We start from the raw sequence: 18,876 nt of genomic DNA on the forward strand, positions 1-18,876 counted from the left end.
TGTTGTAAACAACCTATTTTCCATCGGCAGTTATCAGTCGTTTTAAAAATGGATCATTTTCATTACGTTTCTTTAGCAAATCGCAGCTGTTAATGCATTGCGTTAAGTGCGTTTCATTCAGTTCGTGAGGAACCCATGTATCGAGTTTTTGAGCATAGCCAAGTTGTTTTAAGTGATTTTCAATGAATGTATTGTGACACATGAAGCATATAACTTTCTATGAGCTTGCGATGCGGTTTTCCCTTTGAGGAAATAAAAAAGCAAAATATGACGAAAATGTTCCTTTAGATTTTGCATTTTTTAATAAACGTTAAACGAAAACTACGCAACCGATCAGAAAACTTTTTTTTACTGATTGACAGCTGAATTGCCAACTATCAAATAACAAAATGTGTTTTACATTTGTACTACGTCTGCAAATCTAAAAATTCAACTAAATCCATCTATGAGTGAAATCCGCAATTACTCAGTTGCCAACCCAATATTTACAACTTCCATATAACTGTACTTTTTAACCATTGAATTGCGATAATTTAGAAACCGATAAAAATATTATACATCTGGTTTTAAATGACAATAAATGTAAGCTCTTAATATGTACAAATACATGACTGGTGCCGTCAGAAGCACTCTTTGGCTATGAAACATGCGTCTAACAGCGGTAAGACGTTCAAAACCAAACATAAAAAATAAAAATTCCCCATCGATAAATTATACCTGGCTATAGAACGAAAAGGTGAAAGATTATTCATGAAATCTGTTGATAAATGAAAGTGCAAAAACACCAGAGATAAACACGCTCTCTGTATTTGTGCATTTGAATTAGAAGGAAAATACTGCATACACTATAATCGTAAAGTGCCTAGCTGAAAAAGGTGAATTTATTAGACAAATAACACTTGTAGCGAACGGTCTTACTCAGCAGTGAAATAAAGCACCATGCTTTCCGAAACTACGTACGATAGTGAAAACAACATTTGGAAGAGCGATCAATTGGAGCGGACATTCAATGCAAACAAGTCGATAGGCGATCATGCTTTGTATATGTTGCGTAGCAAGCCAGCTAATTTGGTATGCCAGATTTCCGACTCTGAGGGCTCTGAACTCACCTATGGCACAGCGTGTTCGTATGCCATTAGTGTGGCAGCACATCTTAGCAATGCAGGGCTAGGCTGTGATGATGTCGTGGGTATTGTCTCTTATAATACAACACTACTAATGCCTGTACTGGTGGGTTGTTGGATAAATGGAACACCCTTTAATGCGCTACATCCCATACACGAAGAAGGTATGTACACAAATGCAAGTGTATAACGGCATAATTTTATAATCTCTCTTGTAAATTTTTATATTTTATTTAATCTCAGACGTAATCAGGCAGCTTTTTGCTCTGACCAGACCAAAGATAATTTTTTGCGATGGTTTGTGCTTTCAGAAGGTACAGAATGCCACAAAGACCTTTGACGTATCAATATACACTCTGTGTAATCACTTGGAGGGTGTGCCACGGGTGCAAAAAATACTGCAACCAGTACCGTTTGAAGAGTTTTATCAGTTAGTAGTGGTTATGCCTTCCCGTTTTGCATATAATACTTTTTAAATATTTTTTTTATTGTTTACAGAGCGGTGCCACTCAAATATGGACCCACCCAGACAATGGCTATTACACCCACTTCTGGTACGACAGGGATACCGAAAGGGGCCTGCATATCAAACGCCAAACTTATGGTCGATCTCCGGCAAGTAAATTACTGATCTTCAAACAGTGTAATGTTGCGATTTTTTTTAGCCGGGCAGGAAGTAAATCAAAATTCTAAAAGTAATACTATGACATGCACAATATGTCAAAAACTGTTCAAATTGTTTTTATATGTATTAAAAAATAGCTCGACGAAACCTTTTATTTAAAAGGCGCGCGACCAGACGAACTGTCGCTGCAATTTTTAATTTACGGTGAACGAAAAAATGTTTTCTATTACAAATGTGATAATCTCTAGAAGTATAGTGATTGTTTGTCTACATTGATTTTAACCAAAGCGCCGCTTAAAAAAAAAAAGTCTAAACTCTTAGAAAGAAAAAAATCCATCCTAACTTCCAAGCGAGGTGTAGTTGTACATATACAGTTGAAATTTCAATCAATTGGTCACCTTGGTATTATTTTTTTAATTTCTACAGCGTCTTTGATGAAAATTGTAATTTTATATAGTGCTAATATAATATTTTATTTTCAGTTTATGCAACGGTTCATCAGTAACATTTTCCTTCGCCTCAGCCGATTGGGGTACTGGCGTTTTGACGATGATTGTGAATATATTGTGCGGTGGTATTCGTATCATAACAACAACACCCTACTCACCGGAATACCTTTTGCAAATCATTAGAAAGCACAAAGTTACATTTCTCATTGGTTCGCCCATTCAACTGGGTTTACTCTCGCAGTTACCGCAATACACTGAGGATGCAATGGCTGGAGTACGTCTAATTTTAATGACAGGTGGCCATGCACTGCCTTCCGTACAATCACGTTTACGCGCTAAGCTACCGAACTGTATACTAATGAACTCGTACGGCACCTCCGAAATTGGTGGTATATCAGTGAACTATCTAGATTATAAAACTGAGAGCGTTGGGAAACTGATTGCAGGCGTGCAGATAAAGATTGTCGATGCCGGATCAGGTCACCGAAAGAGATTATTGGGACCCAATGAGAGAGGTGAGATTTGGGTTCGCGGTTGCGACAACTGGCCTGGCTATTATGGCAACCCTGTTGCGACGGCTGACACCATGGATGCCGAAGGTTGGATCAATACCGGCGACGTGGGTTACATGGACGATGAATGCTATCTATATTTAGTCGATCGCAGTAAGGAAGTATTGAAATATATGAGTTTCCACTATTCCCCGCATGAGATCGAAGAGACTGTGTCACTTTTACCAGATGTGCAGGATGTGTGCGTATTTGGCGTTTACGATGAGCGAGCGATGGATTTAGCTGCTGCTGCTGTGGTGCTACGGCCAGGTAGTGTTCTCACCGAAGCGGATATTGTAAAGTTTGTGGCAGAGAAGCAAGAAGTGAAGCATAAACATATCAATTATGGCGTATTTTTTGTAGATGCGATAGCAAGAAATTCTAATGGGAAAGTAATGCGTGCAAAAATGAAAGAAATATGTTTGAAAATGGAGCAAGAGATAAGGAAATGAAAGTAAAATTGGACAGAGAAAAAACTGTGATTTATTGGAATTATGGTTAAAAAATGTATATACGCACGCCCTAAAACAATTAGAAATAAGTTCTTATGAATTTTGTGTTACAATTTCAGCTCAGTTCAAAATGTATCTTCATGAGTTCTACATGAGTTGATGTTAAATATTTATATATATTTGGTTACGAAAAAGTAAAAAGCATACGACAAGATATTGAGCATCTTCATATAGGACCCTTTTCTTCCGCGATATTTCTTTTAAAGAACAAAACCTTCCATGAGGACTTAGTGAATTTTCTAAAGTTATTTGATGCTTGGTTAAACAGAAAAAAAAACTGTTTAACACAACTTACAGTAGGATTGATAGATGAAGTACTAAAATTGTATGACCACCAGTTTTAGATACTTGCTTATTTTGATGACATGTCGAGGCATTTAGGCATCTCCAAGGGATTTAGTATGTCAATTTGAATTCATACAGAAGCCGAAAACTGAGCAGAGCCAATGTACTTGTACATAATTCACTGTAATCAGCTCTGTTAAGAAGTTCCCCGCTGTCAAGTTGAGCGAGGTGAAAAAGTCTTCGCGGTTTCACTTCACTTTTGACAATTCACACTATTCGTAGCCCGTGAGACTTCTCTATACATTAACGTTCTCTGTAAACACCTCTGAAGAATAACGAAAAGGGAAGAGAGGCGAATAGAGTGCATACATACAGGCAAATAGAGTGCATAGAATTGAGGAATGTTCGAGGAACTCTTTATACCACACATATCACTGGCTTTCCTTATTTAATTCAATGTGAAGTGCAGATAAAGGAATTTTGTGAAATATAACATATGTACTTTGACTGAGTTTCAAATAATTTTTTTTTTAAAACCCAAAATAATTATTTTAAGAAATATTACCTCGGCGAAACAACATGTTTTCTGGGCCTACCTTTAATGAGATAGGCGATGATGATTAGTAACTACATCATGCCGACAGGACTTGTTGAACTGTTACAATAACAAAATAAACATCAACACCAACAAAACACAAAGAATAATCGATTCAGCAAACTGCTAAAGCCGAAGTTGGCAAACTCTGACAATAGTTACCGCAATGACTCGAATTTACCGCACTCCAGCAGGGAGAAAATAACAAAAATTTGAAAAAACCTGCTGAGTTACCTCGCAGTGGATTGGTTGCTTACTTCGGTAATTACCGTTAAAGAAGTAAATATTTACTCCGATAGCCAAGCGGCAATTACGGCCTTTGGCTCATTATTTGTGCGTTCGAGATTGGTCGGGGGAATGTCTGGCTTCTCTCGTTTGAATCCGAATACTTCGATTTCAGGCTCATTTGGGTCCCCGATTACAGCGGCATAGAGGGAAAGTGCTGGGCTGATGAGCTGGTTAGACAGGGAACTTTGGAGACAATTTCGTCCCGAAATGTGATGTTTGGGGTTCCCTTAAGAACCTGTGGTCCTCTCCTGGAAAGATGGGCCTGGAGTCCACTCAGCGAGCGTTGGGCTAGTGCGCAAACGTGCAAGGTCGCGAGATCCTTCTGGCCACGGGTAGATCAGGGACGCTCGAGGGAACTCCTAAGGCTAAAAAAGCCCCAGTTCTTGAGTTTGATGGGAATCCTTACCGGAAATTGTTCATTAGGTGTCCATGCAGTGAGACTTGAGATTGCCTCAAGTCCGTTCTGCAGAAGCTGTCTTGAGGACGAGGTGGAATCATCTCAAACACCTTTTTCTCAGCTGCCCTGCTCTCCTCTGGCACAGATTTCGACATCTGTGTTCTAATTTTTTTGCTACGCTTGCGGATATAGCGGGTTTAAATATTATACATCTCATCTGGTAAAGTTCATCAGCAGCTTGTTGCGGCTAATTACAAACGTAAATCAGCCACCGTCGGCGTTGTTGTTGTTGTTGTTGCAGCAGCATAAAAACATTCCCCATACTTACATACGGAGAATGCTGCTGGAGTGACAGTCCTTGCCCGAATATATGTCCGGGTCGTTTCGGTAACGTAGAACTGACTGTCGTGGAAACGCGTCGTCGTAGGTGCATGATCATCATCCTCTAATCCCAAGATTCCTTCTTTCTTCCCTTCTCCTTTCTCCTGTATGGCATCCCAACGGACGAATTTTTGAATATTTGTCTAAGTGGCCCCAAGCTAGGGCAGCCATTTAACCTAACCTACCTCGTGAGCACTTTCTCTGTGAGAGTCCTGCCTTTGCTAGAGCACGGCTACGAGTTTTGAGTTCCGATGTCATGAGAATGAGTAATATTCGTTCTCTAAAACTGGAGGATATTTACAGATTTGCCAAAGAATCTGGAAAATTCTCACAGGACTAACTATCTCTGCCTTTATTATTTGCTATCTCTTTCTCTGATACTTTTCTCCTTCCCTCCTTGACTATCAACTCCCTTTCCAGAGCTTTAAACACAATGGACTTTTTAGCCTGAGTGTTTTAGGAGCCACCAAATCTTCTGGTGCTTCTTGACTCAACCTTTTCAAATTTCAACCTACCTCGTAATAGTTAAAAAAAATGAGGCAAATAAATAGATGGATTTAATTTTTATCTTTAGTTTATTTTTAATCATAATTATATATCAGTTCATAGATTTTACAGCTTAAAAATTGAAGCAAAGTACACGATGAAGAAAGTCCGGAAAATAAGACTCAAGACACAACCACTTGAAGACAAATCGGTACCAAAAGTTAATGGTCTGAGATTTCTCATTTGTTTAATGAAAAATTATTGTCCAAAAATCCTTCTTACACAGGAAACTGATATGACTAGGACATCTGTTTAGTCGCAATTATTTTCACATACAAATTCAACATAATTCACAGCTGATTCATGACAGATGATTTTAACAGCTGGAGCATTCAGCAACGAAAACCACAAACAAAACTTCCAAAAGACGAACTAAGGGGTGAACGTAACGCTCCGAATATGAAGAAGCAGAAAAGTGAAACAGGATCACATCATAGCCGTTATCATCAGCTGGCGTACCCTAAAGGACATAGACAGAAATAAAAATGGATGATAATGATAATCGCCGGAAATCGGATAAGACGATGAACGATTATATGACGGAGAAAAAATAAAAAACAATTCATTTATGTTCAGCTGGGTATACCATATACCTACATGTGTATCATGTACATATGTACATGTATATAAATAAAATCAGTATAAATAATGTGCAACGATGAAACCAAAGAACAAGTGAAGCGGCAATAAGGGTGAAATTTATTTTAAAAATAATAACAGATTGGTGGAGCATTGCAGGCAGCAAAAATAAGAATGATGCGCATTTATACATCCTACTTATATGTATTTATGTAGATATTTGTACACATATGCACATACGTAGAAATGCTCGTAATAAAATACCACATATATATACATACGTATTGTGAGTATCCGATTACATGTGCGTACGGAAAGTGCAGGTGGGTCACGCACATGGGTATGCACTTCCTATTTTTTCTCCATCTCTCCCTTTTTTCCCCTTCAACTCTTACATTACTTACAGTTGTGCAGCAGGTCGAGAAACAGAAGCCAAGATAAACCATGAAGTGGCGCTGCCAAAATGGACGCCATGTTGCTGCTGCTAAAAGCATTTATGTATGTACGTCTCAAGCAGTAACGCCTGAAAGCACCTTAAAAACTATTCGGCAATGTACGGAATATACGAATAGGGGCTATGATAATGGTTGTAATGGTGATGCAATATATGTATTTTATTTTGTTTTATATGTTATTTTATTTTGTTAATAAACAGTAAGACATACGAGTACATACACGTATTACTGCTACAAAAACTACACAAGAAGTACATACACGCATATGTTATTAACATCCCTGCGCATACAAGGCAATGCGCCATTTAATAAAACTAAGTTCTAAGTGCCCAAAAGTGGCATTAAATGGAAATTGGGCACTATTAACATTTTCACAAAAAAAATTGTGTGAATAAATCTGTTTTAAATTTCGGTTCATGCAACAAAGCAAAGCTGTTAAGACAAAGCAGAAGCAATTTATAAGACACACATATGTATGCATGCATGTATGTATGCAGGTGTTATATAAAAAGTGTGTGCACAAACGGAGGTACGTAAGTACATTTATTACGCATCAGACAAATCACAAAAATAATGGTCGACGAACGCATATAAAGAAAATACTTAAAAGCTAATTATGGGGAATCTTGGCGAAACCATGACAGAAGGCAACTAAGCATATTTATGTATGTATGTATACGTAATTTATACTTCAACTACCTAACCTTAAAATTAACAAGAAGAAAAAATTCTTAGAAGAGGTCGGCGATTTCAGATAAAGACATTTTAGATTATTCAGACGAATGTATTTAAGCAAATTCATATATAAAATTGTTACCTAGAAAAATTAACGCGAACCCTTAGCTCATGGACAGGTTAACAATATTTCAGTTGAACTCAAATGTGATTAACTTTTATTGTTATTTTAATAGTTAAATCTGGCAAAAGAAAACCATCTGCTCAGTCCCATTGCAATGAAGGCCTTCTCACATTAAACATGAAATTTTATACGTTTTCACTTTGAACATTTTTTTGAACATTTTACTTTCTTTTCCAAAGAAAAAATTAGGATTTTTAAAAATTTGTTGAAATGAAATTTTCTTTCACATTCGTTATAATAATTATATTAAATGTTATGTTTTTTATATTTCGAAAGTATAGTATCTGAAGAATATACTGTAAAATTAATATGCGGAAATTCCCAATATTATAGCTTCCACAGCCCATTTACTAGATAGAGAGCGTTTCGCGGGCTCGTGTATCTCAAACTTTAAACTCATTTATCTCGAAACTATTGGGTTAGCAACTAAGTAATTGCGGATTTCACTCATAGATGGATTCAGTTGAATTTTTTGGTGTGCAAACGTAGTACAAATGTAAAACACCTTTTGTTATTCGATAGTTGGCAATTCAGCATTCAATCAGTAAAACAAGTTTTTTGATCAGTTGCGCAGTTTTCGTTTGGCGTTCGTTGAAAAATGGAAAATCAAAAGGAATATTTTCGTCATATTTTGCTTTTTTATTTCCGCAAAAGGAAAACCGTATCGCAAGCTCATAAAAAGTTATATGCTGTTTATGGTGACGAAGCCTTAAAAGAACGGCAGTGTCAAAATTGGTTTGCCAAATTTCGTTCTGGTGATTTTTCACTCAGAGATGAAAAACGCTCTGATCGTCGTTGAAGTTGATGAAGCCCTAATCAAAGCAATAATCGATTCGGATCGTCACAGTACAACACGTGAGATTGCAGAGAAACTTCATGTGTCACAATACATTCATTGAAAATCACTTAAAACAACTTGGCTATGCTCAAAAACTCGATACATGGGTTCCTCACCAACTGAATGAAACGCACTTAACGCAATGCATTAACAGCTGCGATTTGCTAAAGAAACGTAATGAAACTGATCCATTTTTAAAACGACTGATAACTGGCGATGGAAAATGGGGTTGTTTACAACAATATCAAGCGGAAAAGATCGTGGAGTAGGCCAGGTAAACCAACTCAAACAACATCAAAAGCTGATATTCATCAAAAGAAGGTTTTGTTATCAGTTTGGTGGGCTTACAAAGGAATTGTCTACTTTGAACTCTTACCACCCAACCGAACGATCAAATCTGATGTCTACATTGAAAAACTAACGAAATTAACCAATGCAGTAGAAGAAAAGCGGCCCGAATAGACAAATCGAAAAAGTATGTTTTCCATCATGACATCACACATCCTTGGCCACTCTGCAAAAATTACACTGTGCTTGGTTGGGATGTTTTGCCACATCCACCATATAGTCCTGACCTTGCAACATCTGATTATTTTTTGTTTCGATTTTTACAAAACTCCTTGAATGGTAAACATTTCAGTAATGATGATGATGCCAAATCGTACCTGATTCAGTTTTTTGCTAATAAAAACCAGACATTTTATGAACGTGAGATTATGATGCTGCCTGAAAGATGGCAAAAGGTCATTGATCAAAATGTGCAATACATTACAGAATAAAGTTATTTCGTTCCATGAAAAAATTGTCTTTGATTTTCTAAAACAAATCCGCAATTACTTATTTGCTAACCCAATACTTTCTCCGGCATGGCCATGATAACTCATACAGTTTTTACTATTTTTTGATGCGATTTTTTTCTAGTGTTCGAAAGTGTTTTGGCTATAGATTAGATTTTTGATATTTTTATTAAAAAATTTCATGAACATAATTAAAGTGTGACATTTTTGACGTAAGATTGGGTTAGCCTGGTTCACAATAAACCACGCATAGACCTTTTGGTAAAAAACAAACGAATACTTTTTTAAAAATGCCATAAATTGCTAAATTGTTCGAAATTCATAACTACACTTTATTTTACAAGATTTTTTTTTACTTTTTACAAATCCATCAACATTTCAAGGAGAAATGATGCAGACCTTGGAGCAACTTTTTTTTCATTGTACTTTGGGTCACGTGATTTTTTATGTACTAATTTTTGTAAAGAAAAATTAAAATAAACTTTTTTATAAAGTTTAAGTACTAATAAACAATGTATACATTTTTTTTATTTATTTATTTTTATTTATTTCTGTTGCTATCTCTTCTAAAAACAGTTTTTCTTTTAGCGCATTTTTGGCGCTGCTGGATGTAATTACATATGTAAACCCTTAACTTCGTAAGCTTTTCTATGATATTTTAAGATTTAAGGAATATTTTGTTTTAGAAAAATGAAAAAAAAAACCGAAAATCACATTTGCTTGAGAATTAGATTAAAGTTTCCTTAGCTGGTGTTGTTTTGTTTATTTGTCTTTGAATGGATACATTCTTACAGACTATGCTAAGCTAATATATATACAATAGCTTAGTAATTACTAAGAAGAGAATAAACGATTTAACTAAGATGGTTGACAAGATTCCATACGGCCATGCAAAAACAAATTTAAATCTGCACATGACCTAGAAATCGGAGCATTCACCCCGTAATTGGTTCTCGAAAAGCCAATTTTCAAGGTTTCGTACTGTTGCAGTCTCCTATTAGGAACATTTTTGTTGTAGCAACATAAGCATTCCCCATACATACATGGACGGGAAATGGTGCTGGAGTGAGAAGTCCTTGGCTGGATATAAATCCGGGTCATTCCGGTAATGTAGCACGTTTCCTTTACTTTTTGTTGTTGTTGTTCTAGCAGCAATACATTTCCTTTACTAGATACCTCCGGTTAAAGTCATATGATTTCCTTCACAAATTTAAGAGGTTTTCCTCACTTTTCATATGATATTCGAAAAGTTGAGATTGTAAAATTTCTAATTTCTATTAACTGGAATAAAATTAAAATCATTTAAATTTTAATAAGCCATAATAATTAAAAATAATTACAAGTAAATAAACCCATAAATTCAATCAACTTTTCCCTTCTGAAAAACTTGCGAAAAAGTTCTCAGCATGGCGAAAAAAAATTAAGAAAAGTAACAAGCGAACGAAATAAATGAATTGCTAAAGAAACAACAATAATGGTGTGGGCAGACGGAAGAGAAAAGATAACTGAAATAAGCTGCCCCTAAGTGAAGAATATTAAAAATGCGCTCAAGCCAGATTGCGGGATTAAAACTAGAACAATACGAATAAGGATGAGATGGGATAAAAAAAGAGGAATAAAGGATTTGAAACAATATGCCACAAAAGATATCTATTACGCCAAACAAAGATATGTATATGTATATGTATGTATATACGCACAACTACTAAAAAGGTGAAAGTCGAGCAAAAGGAAATAATTTGGTGTAAAATTCAAATGGTACGATTCATAAGACCCTGGACAATGAGTATGAAAGAATATAGAATACGTTGGTTACTCGTTTAAAAGATAGCTACATATATATGTATGTATGCATAATGACTATATATTGAAATTAGTATTATTCGGTTATTCAAGTAATCTACTATTTGGTTAGTAAAAAGTCAAAGACTATTTTAATGTTAAAGCCAAGGTGCCGCATGTGGAATCGATTTTTAAAATATCAATGCACTTTTTTTTCTAATGATAAATTAATTTATTCAGAATTATTATGAAAATCCAATTAATTAATTAATTAATTAATTGAGTAATACAAGTAATCACCCGCAAAGCTCTCACCATTTCGTATTGGATTTTCACAACTTCTGCTACGGTTTTCGGAGACTAAACTACAATGTTGACATGGCAGATGTTTAACAATAATGCCATATGACCGACACGAAAAGAGGCGCTAAAATTTAAAATGAGCGGACCTATTTCTACTAACTAAAAATGGCATACATCTTAATTTGCTTAGTCCTCTCAATATTCGATTTATGTACATATGATAAGTGCCCATTTACACACGGAAACATTTTGTTCGGTGGAGAAGGACGGCCGCGGAAGAGAGAAGGGAATTTGTCTCCTGTACTGGCGACACGCTTTGCTCTTCTTATTCGTATTTCCAATCTTAAAGCAATAATGCTTCAGTTATTTTCTTCGTTTGTGGGAGAAGGTTCTGAGTTATGTGGTGGTTTTCAATCAAACGGAAGATAACAACGATAACAAACATCCGAACGCTGCTTGGGAAATGCACGATTATTTTTGCTAGTAAAGTAGGTATAATTTCAAATAGTTATGGAACATGTTTATGTTGAACTCTAATTTTTCCCCGCATTTCTAGATACTCAAGTTAATTATGTATATATGAAGTATTTTTAATTTAATTTTTTTTTCATTCAACTACAAAAATTTAAATATATAAAAAAATTAGATTTAAATAAAAAAAACAAAAAATTATTTGCTATTTAACTAGTTTGCATGCTTCATTGATATATTTAAGAAACTGTTGACGAACGTTTTCCACTTTACATGTTAGCGGGTTGTAGAATATATTCGAACCAGAAGATGCTTAAGTAGTAACCGTCAAAATGTTGCCGAAAACAATTTTGCCCGTGTAACCGCGAATGAGACATGAAAAGAGAATTTCCAGTGTCTCCCTTCCAGATGTCCCCGTGTGTAAATCCGGTGTAAGTGAATATAATATCGAAAGGGTTTTTCGAATTCTTCCTGAAGAAATCGTAGGCAGCAGGTAGATGGCAGATATCCTTCTTTTCTCTCTCTTTCCTTTGTCTTCTCTCAGATGCTGTTGTTGCTGCAGTAGCATAAACATTTCCCATACATATGAGGGGAATGCTGCTGAAGTTACAGTGTTTGGCTGGATATAAATCCGGATCGTTTCGGTTACATAAAACCGACTGTCAGAGGTAGCAGGTAGATGGCAGATATCTTTCTGCTTCCTCTGTCTTCTCTCCCATCTTTCCGTCCACTGCATTGAAAATTCCAGTAAACGTTCTGCAAATTGAAATTGTAATGGAATAGTTCGAGATATGCAAATTTCTAATGAATAGCTATTTTTAAATCGGGTTATATATTTCAAGCATACATATATACATACATACATACATATGTATGTACGTACAAATGGACATGCATAAATAAAAGAGCAAACTCGAAGATAACCAAGAAAACGCTGTTTTGTTCTGTTTTTCTTATTGTTATACATACATACATATGTGCGTAGGTATGTATGAAAAAAAACGGTACTCAATTTTATTTAGATTGGGCGGAAGTGCCTTGCAAATGCATATAAATCACTTTAGAGATGCAAAGGAAGATGGAAGATAGAGAAGCATGAGGAAGTGGGACTCGACGCAATCAAAAAGGAAATGCACACGTGCTACATACATACATATATACTTGTACATACACACACATAAATATATTAGGTGTGAGACGCAAAAAAAATGTATTTGATAGTAAATTTAATCCTGTTTAATTTAGATAGATTCGGAAAATCTGTCGCTTACATCGTAAGTCTTCCGTTAGTTATATCGTTTAGAGAGTAAGGTCTTTAAATAAATATACATACATACATATATTAGTTTGGGGGGAAAAAGAAATTCATTATTTTCTTAGTAGACGGATATAGTGATCGATATCTCGTAAAGTATCGAACAATTTAAGGTTTATGCTCGTTGGCAAAGTGGTATTTTTTTATTATTTATACATACAAGCTTTAACCCGCGGCCCCGCTCGCGTAGGAGTAGTTTGGAGGGCTTTAGGATATGTATGTATATAAAAGAATTACAAACAATTATTTCATAGAAAATAATTTTTTATTAATAACCATAATATTACAATACCCGGCATCCGTTGCTATGCCTCGTTGAATAAAATCAAAACAACCAATCAGAAAAATATCAAGCAATATGTGCTATGAATAGTGGGAAATAGGAAAAACTTCGATTTTTTAGATTAAATTTAAGTAAATATTCGATTATTAGTGACGAATGAAAGTGGTGGCGCGGCCTGGGGGCTGTGGGAAGGGAGTTCCATCATAAAAGCATGCCTATAACCTTCATTGGGTGAAAATATGAATGTATGTATGTATAAAAATTTTTACGTCATTTGATGTTGACATTCACCTTTATAGTATAGAACAGGGGTGGCCAAACGGTCGACTATTAATCCAGTCGATCGTGGCAAGTCAAAAAAATATAAATACAATATACATACGTGGAATAGACTGCGCAACACTGCTGCATGCATTAAAGGTGGTAAACTATCGACACTATCGATGGTTGAGCACTATCGAGTCATTTTAACACAATGCATAGTAAATATCAAGCTGACTTTCCACCTAACAGCAAAATAAGAAAGAGTAAATTGCAAGCATTAAAATCGCAAATAAAAGGCCAAGAAAACATGTTTTCTGGGTCTATTGAGCAAAGTAAAGCTGCGACTGAAGCTTCTTTCCAAGTAAGCTATAGAATTGCACAAAAGTGCAAACCTTTTTCCGATGGAGAATACATCAAGGAAATTTTTGAAGCAGTGTCAGATTCGCTGTTCGTTAATTTCAAAAACAAAAACGAAATTAAAAAAGCTATTCATGGATTACAGCTATCTCGAAATACTGCGATGCGCCGAATAGAAACAATAAGTAAGAATATAAACGAACAGCTACAAAAAGATATCGTCCGCTGCGTTGCTTTTTCGCTACAACTTGACGAGACAACAGATATCACTGATACTGCACAATTACTTATTTTTATTCGGATGGTCTTTGAAGATTTCTCGACGAAAAAAGAACTGCTAAGTATGATTTCCTTAAAAGGAAAAACTCGTGGCCTTGATATATTCACGGAATTCAAAGTATATATTAGCCGGATTAAGCTACCTTTGTATAAACTCGTATCAATGACAACAGATGGGGCTCCTGCAATGACAGGTATTCATAATGGTTTTATTGCTCTTTGTCTCAAAGACGAAGATTTTCCAGACTTCATTAGCTACCACTGCATAATTCATCAACAAGTACTAGCTAGTAAGAGACTAAACACAAAACATGTGATGGACATTTCTTTCAAGATTGTAAATTCCATTAAAGGAAAATCTCTTCAAAGGCGGCTTTTTAAACAGCAATTAGATGAGAAGGAACCAGATTTAGCATTACACATGACGTAAGGTGGTTGAGTCGAAGCAAGTTTTTGCAAAGACTTCAGGATCTATTGGACGAAATAATAAAATTTCTTGAAGAGAGGGGCGATGAATGTCAGCAATTGCGTGATTTAGACTGGCAATGTGATTTAGCATTTTTAGCAGATTTTACTGGAAAACTGAGTATATTAAATCTGGAACTACAAGGCAGGAATAAAACAGTAACAGAAATGATGAGTTCTATTGCAGCATTTCAAAGTCAAGCAGCGTCTATGATAATTGACATCGAAAAGAAAAAATTGCAACAATTTGTAAACATCAAGGATTATGTTGGGAAACATACTACTTACAATTTCATTCCTGACAAGTACACGGCAGAAATTAAGGCAGTGGTATCAGACTTCGAAATTCGCTTTAGTGATTTCAAAAAAATTGAGAAGTTGGTCGAATTCATCAGTTATCCGTTTAATAATTCCATTGATCATAGTGATATCTATGAAATAGCTACAAAATTTGCAGATACATTTCGAGTGGACCACATGATACTTCAAAACGAAATTATAACTCTGCGCTGCGACATATTTCTAAAAGCAAGATCATTCTCAGGTCTAGATTTCTGGGCAGTGGTTTCCAACGAAAAATATCCAAATTTGAAGAAATGTGTTGAACAACTGCATTCGTGTTTTGGTTCAACATATTTATGTGAGTCAACATTTTCGTACTTAAAACAAACAAAAAATAAACATCGTTCTCGCTTGACAGACGCTCATACATTGGACTCTTTAAGGTTGGCAATTTCCAACTACAAACCTGATTTTGCTAATCTAATAGAAGATGCTCAGACCCAATGCTCACACGAATGCTCAACTAAATAAGTAGTTTTTTAGAGTAATTTTTATGTTTTTCTTTTTAATAAAATAAAAAGACTACATAATTGTGTACTGAACTATGCTGTTTTATTAAGGTTTTCAAGAAGTATGTAATTGGTAGATCCCACAGGGTGTCGTCAGTGAACAGTAGATCTTGGGTCTAATCAAGTTGGCCATCCCTGGTATAGAAGATATTCTAATATACATACCTATAAATAATAATTATAAAAATCTTCTGAACGACCGACTGAAGCAACCTTGAATTTGCGATTTCGAATCCTTCAGCAAACTGTACGTCTTGGAAAACAAAATGAAAACATACATACAAACTCCTATTCGGCATTACCAACTGTTGGCACTACTGGTTAACAAATCACTCAAGAAAAATCAACTGTACTCACATTCCGGTCAGAAGCCCCAAATTTTATTAGTGTGCGGCGCCTTAATGACGAAAGTCAATATATCATCAATATTTTCAGCTGGGGTTTTTGAAATCGGGTCGAATGTAATTCGAATCGGTTGTTGTTTTTATAGCAGTATAAACATTCCCCATACCAATGCGGGGAATGGGGCTGAAGTAACAGTTCTTGACCGAATATAAATCCGGATCGTTCCGGTTACATAGAACCGATTGTCGTGGGAACGAACCGACTGTCGTGGAACGAACCGACTGTCGTGGAACGAATCGGCAGTCGGTTCTACGTAACCGGAACGACCCGGATTTATATCCGGCCAAGAACTGCCACTTAAGCAGCATCCCCGTATAAGTATGGGGAAGGTTATGCTGCTACAACAACAACAACAACTGACAGTCTAACGATATAATGTCTTAATTTGGGTAAAGCGAAGATGGCAATCGTTGAGCCAATCGTTGGCAGCGAAATTGCTAATCGTTGAGCCAATCGTTGGCGGCGGAGTTGCTAATCGTTGAGTAAATCTTATCACACGAAGCTCATTTTTCTATTTCCGCTTAAAAGAGAAGACTCAAGAGAAATAAGAGTGGGCAATCTGAGCAATAAATTACTCAAATGAACTATTGAGCATATAATCTATGCGTGCCTGTACTCGATAGTCAACGTCTTGCATTACTCGGTGAAGCTCAACCTAACCTCGTCTGTTATTAAAAAAGCTTCAACTTTGTACGATATAAACTGAAATTTTTTATTGAAGAAGATCCATAACATGGAGTGAATGAATAGAAAGAGCACATAATTAAGGAGAAAGTGATTAAAACGGAATACGATTAAAACTTAAAGCCAAACACTATTTGTAGCTGCTGGGACAAGTCAATCGCGTGCAAAAGTCTGTAAATTCAGGACCAAAGGTATACATATAAACACGTGCATAATATATCGTACATACATATGAGTTTACATATATTTATAAATATATACGTGCAAGTAGTTGTTGATGTTTTAGAAAAGTGTAGCGTAAAACCAGAATATATTTTATGTATGTATGTGTATATTCAAGTGTATATGCCTCTGGTTGCAAAAATAAAAGTTGCATAAACTTACCCACTACACAAGAGTAGCTGCTACGCCAGCCAACTGCAGCAAACTACTGCAAACGAAATTGGCAAAATATGAAATACAAAAGCCACAGTGCGAATAACTCATTTACACATTTACAGCCCACACTTCGAATCAAACGCAAGAGCATGCATAATATGCACGTACCTGTGTATGCTCCTACGAGCAAGTTACACATCCATATATGTATACTTCCATACATACATTCATGCATATGTATCTAAAGGGTGTTTCAAAAGTGACGCATAGATGTCAGTAGTGCATGACTACTAGACGGTAGCTTTTTTACGTCATCTTTAAGTACAACAATTCACAAAATTCGTGATTTTTTTTTGGTGAATATAATCCTCCGAATGAGTCGACAATTCAATTTGGTCAAAAAATTTAAAAAAAAATTGTTCTATCAATGATAGAAAAAGAACTGGCAGATCAAAACCTGTACGCTAACGTTGAGAATATTGCTGCTGTAGCGCAAAGTGTTGCTGAAACACCTTCAACATCGACATCTCGCCGTTTTCAACAATTAGATCATTCATGAATCGAATATTTGGCGGATTTTACCTGTAGATGGGCTCATGGTGGGCATTTGAATTAATTTTTAATTTATATATATATAATTGGCCCATACACCCCTTTTTTGGATATTTGACCGAGCTCGGCTTCCTATTTGTGTTGTGCGTCTTGATGTTGTTCCACAAATGGAGGGACCTACAGTTTCACACTACCTTCAAACTTCATTCCCATGGCAGCCGGTTCTACGTTGCCGGGTTTTTCCCGACCAAGAGCTACCGCTCTAGTAAACTAGGCCTGCCTAGTGAACCGTTTATCATCATCACAGTTTCAAGCCGACTCCGAACGGCAGATATTTTTTATGAGGAGCTTTTTCATGATAGAAATACCCTCGGAGGTTTGCCATTGCTTGCCGAGAGGCGACCGCTATTAGAAAAATGTTTTTCTTCATTTTTGTCTTTCACCGAGATTCAAACCTACGTTTTCTCTGCATTTCGAATACTAGTCACGCATCAACCCGTTCGGCTACGGCAGTCGGTTCTACGTTACCGGAACGACCCGGATTTATATCCGGCAAAGGACTGTCAATACAGCAGCATTCCTCGTGAATGTATGGGGAATGTTTATGCTGCTACAACAACAACAAAGCTACGGCAGCCGCCGTTGGTTGGTTGGTTAAAGTGGTGATTCTTCCAGAATCCAACTAGCGCTTTCGCGCCATTTTGTTGCCACATCCTCGTTGCCAACTTGTTTAACGGTTTTTTACAGCATAACTATATCCAGTCTGTGCGGTTAAGGAACCTTATTAGGTTGTTAACGTCGACGCCAGATAGTTGCTCGAGATTCTCGAACAGCGGTTGGCCCAGGGTTAACAGTCTGTCCTTCCATAGGGCAGGACATTCACAGAGGAAATGGAAGATTGTCTCCTTTTTCTCCGGTTGTTTGCAACTGTGACAGTATGTATTGTGAGGGATACCCATTTTGGCTGCTTGTTCTCCGATAGACCAAAAGCCAGTTATGACCGCCGTTAGTCTCCAGGCATCCCGTCGTTTCATTCTTATTAATGCCGACGATTGCTTGAGGTTGTAGGTGGGCCATAACGTTCTGCTAATATTGCATTTCGTCTGGACTTTCCACCTACAGTCAGCGATTCGGAGGTATTTTTGGGAAATTGTGCTCTTGACTGCACCTAATGGTGTGAGTACCAATTCTGCAAGAGCGTTATTC

The 18,876-nt window shown here is 36.4% G+C and overlaps 2 protein-coding genes across 9 annotated transcripts in view; one reads left to right on the top strand and one right to left on the bottom strand.

Annotated features, from left to right (window-relative positions):
- Nucleotides 1-18,876, bottom strand: part of LOC129253055 (uncharacterized protein DDB_G0283357) — a 151,524-nt gene that overhangs the window by 84,481 nt on the left and 48,167 nt on the right. The window lies entirely within an intron of this gene.
- On the top strand, nucleotides 940-3,201 carry LOC129240899 (uncharacterized). Its single transcript, XM_054877002.1, has 4 exons — nucleotides 940-1,288; nucleotides 1,368-1,554; nucleotides 1,623-1,739; nucleotides 2,232-3,201. Exons 1-4 carry the CDS (start codon nucleotides 940-942, stop codon nucleotides 3,199-3,201), a joined length of 1,623 nt encoding a protein of 540 aa, XP_054732977.1.

The sequence above is a fragment of the Anastrepha obliqua genome, chromosome 1 (genome assembly GCF_027943255.1).
Source record: "Anastrepha obliqua isolate idAnaObli1 chromosome 1, idAnaObli1_1.0, whole genome shotgun sequence".
Taxonomy (NCBI): domain Eukaryota; kingdom Metazoa; phylum Arthropoda; class Insecta; order Diptera; family Tephritidae; genus Anastrepha; species Anastrepha obliqua.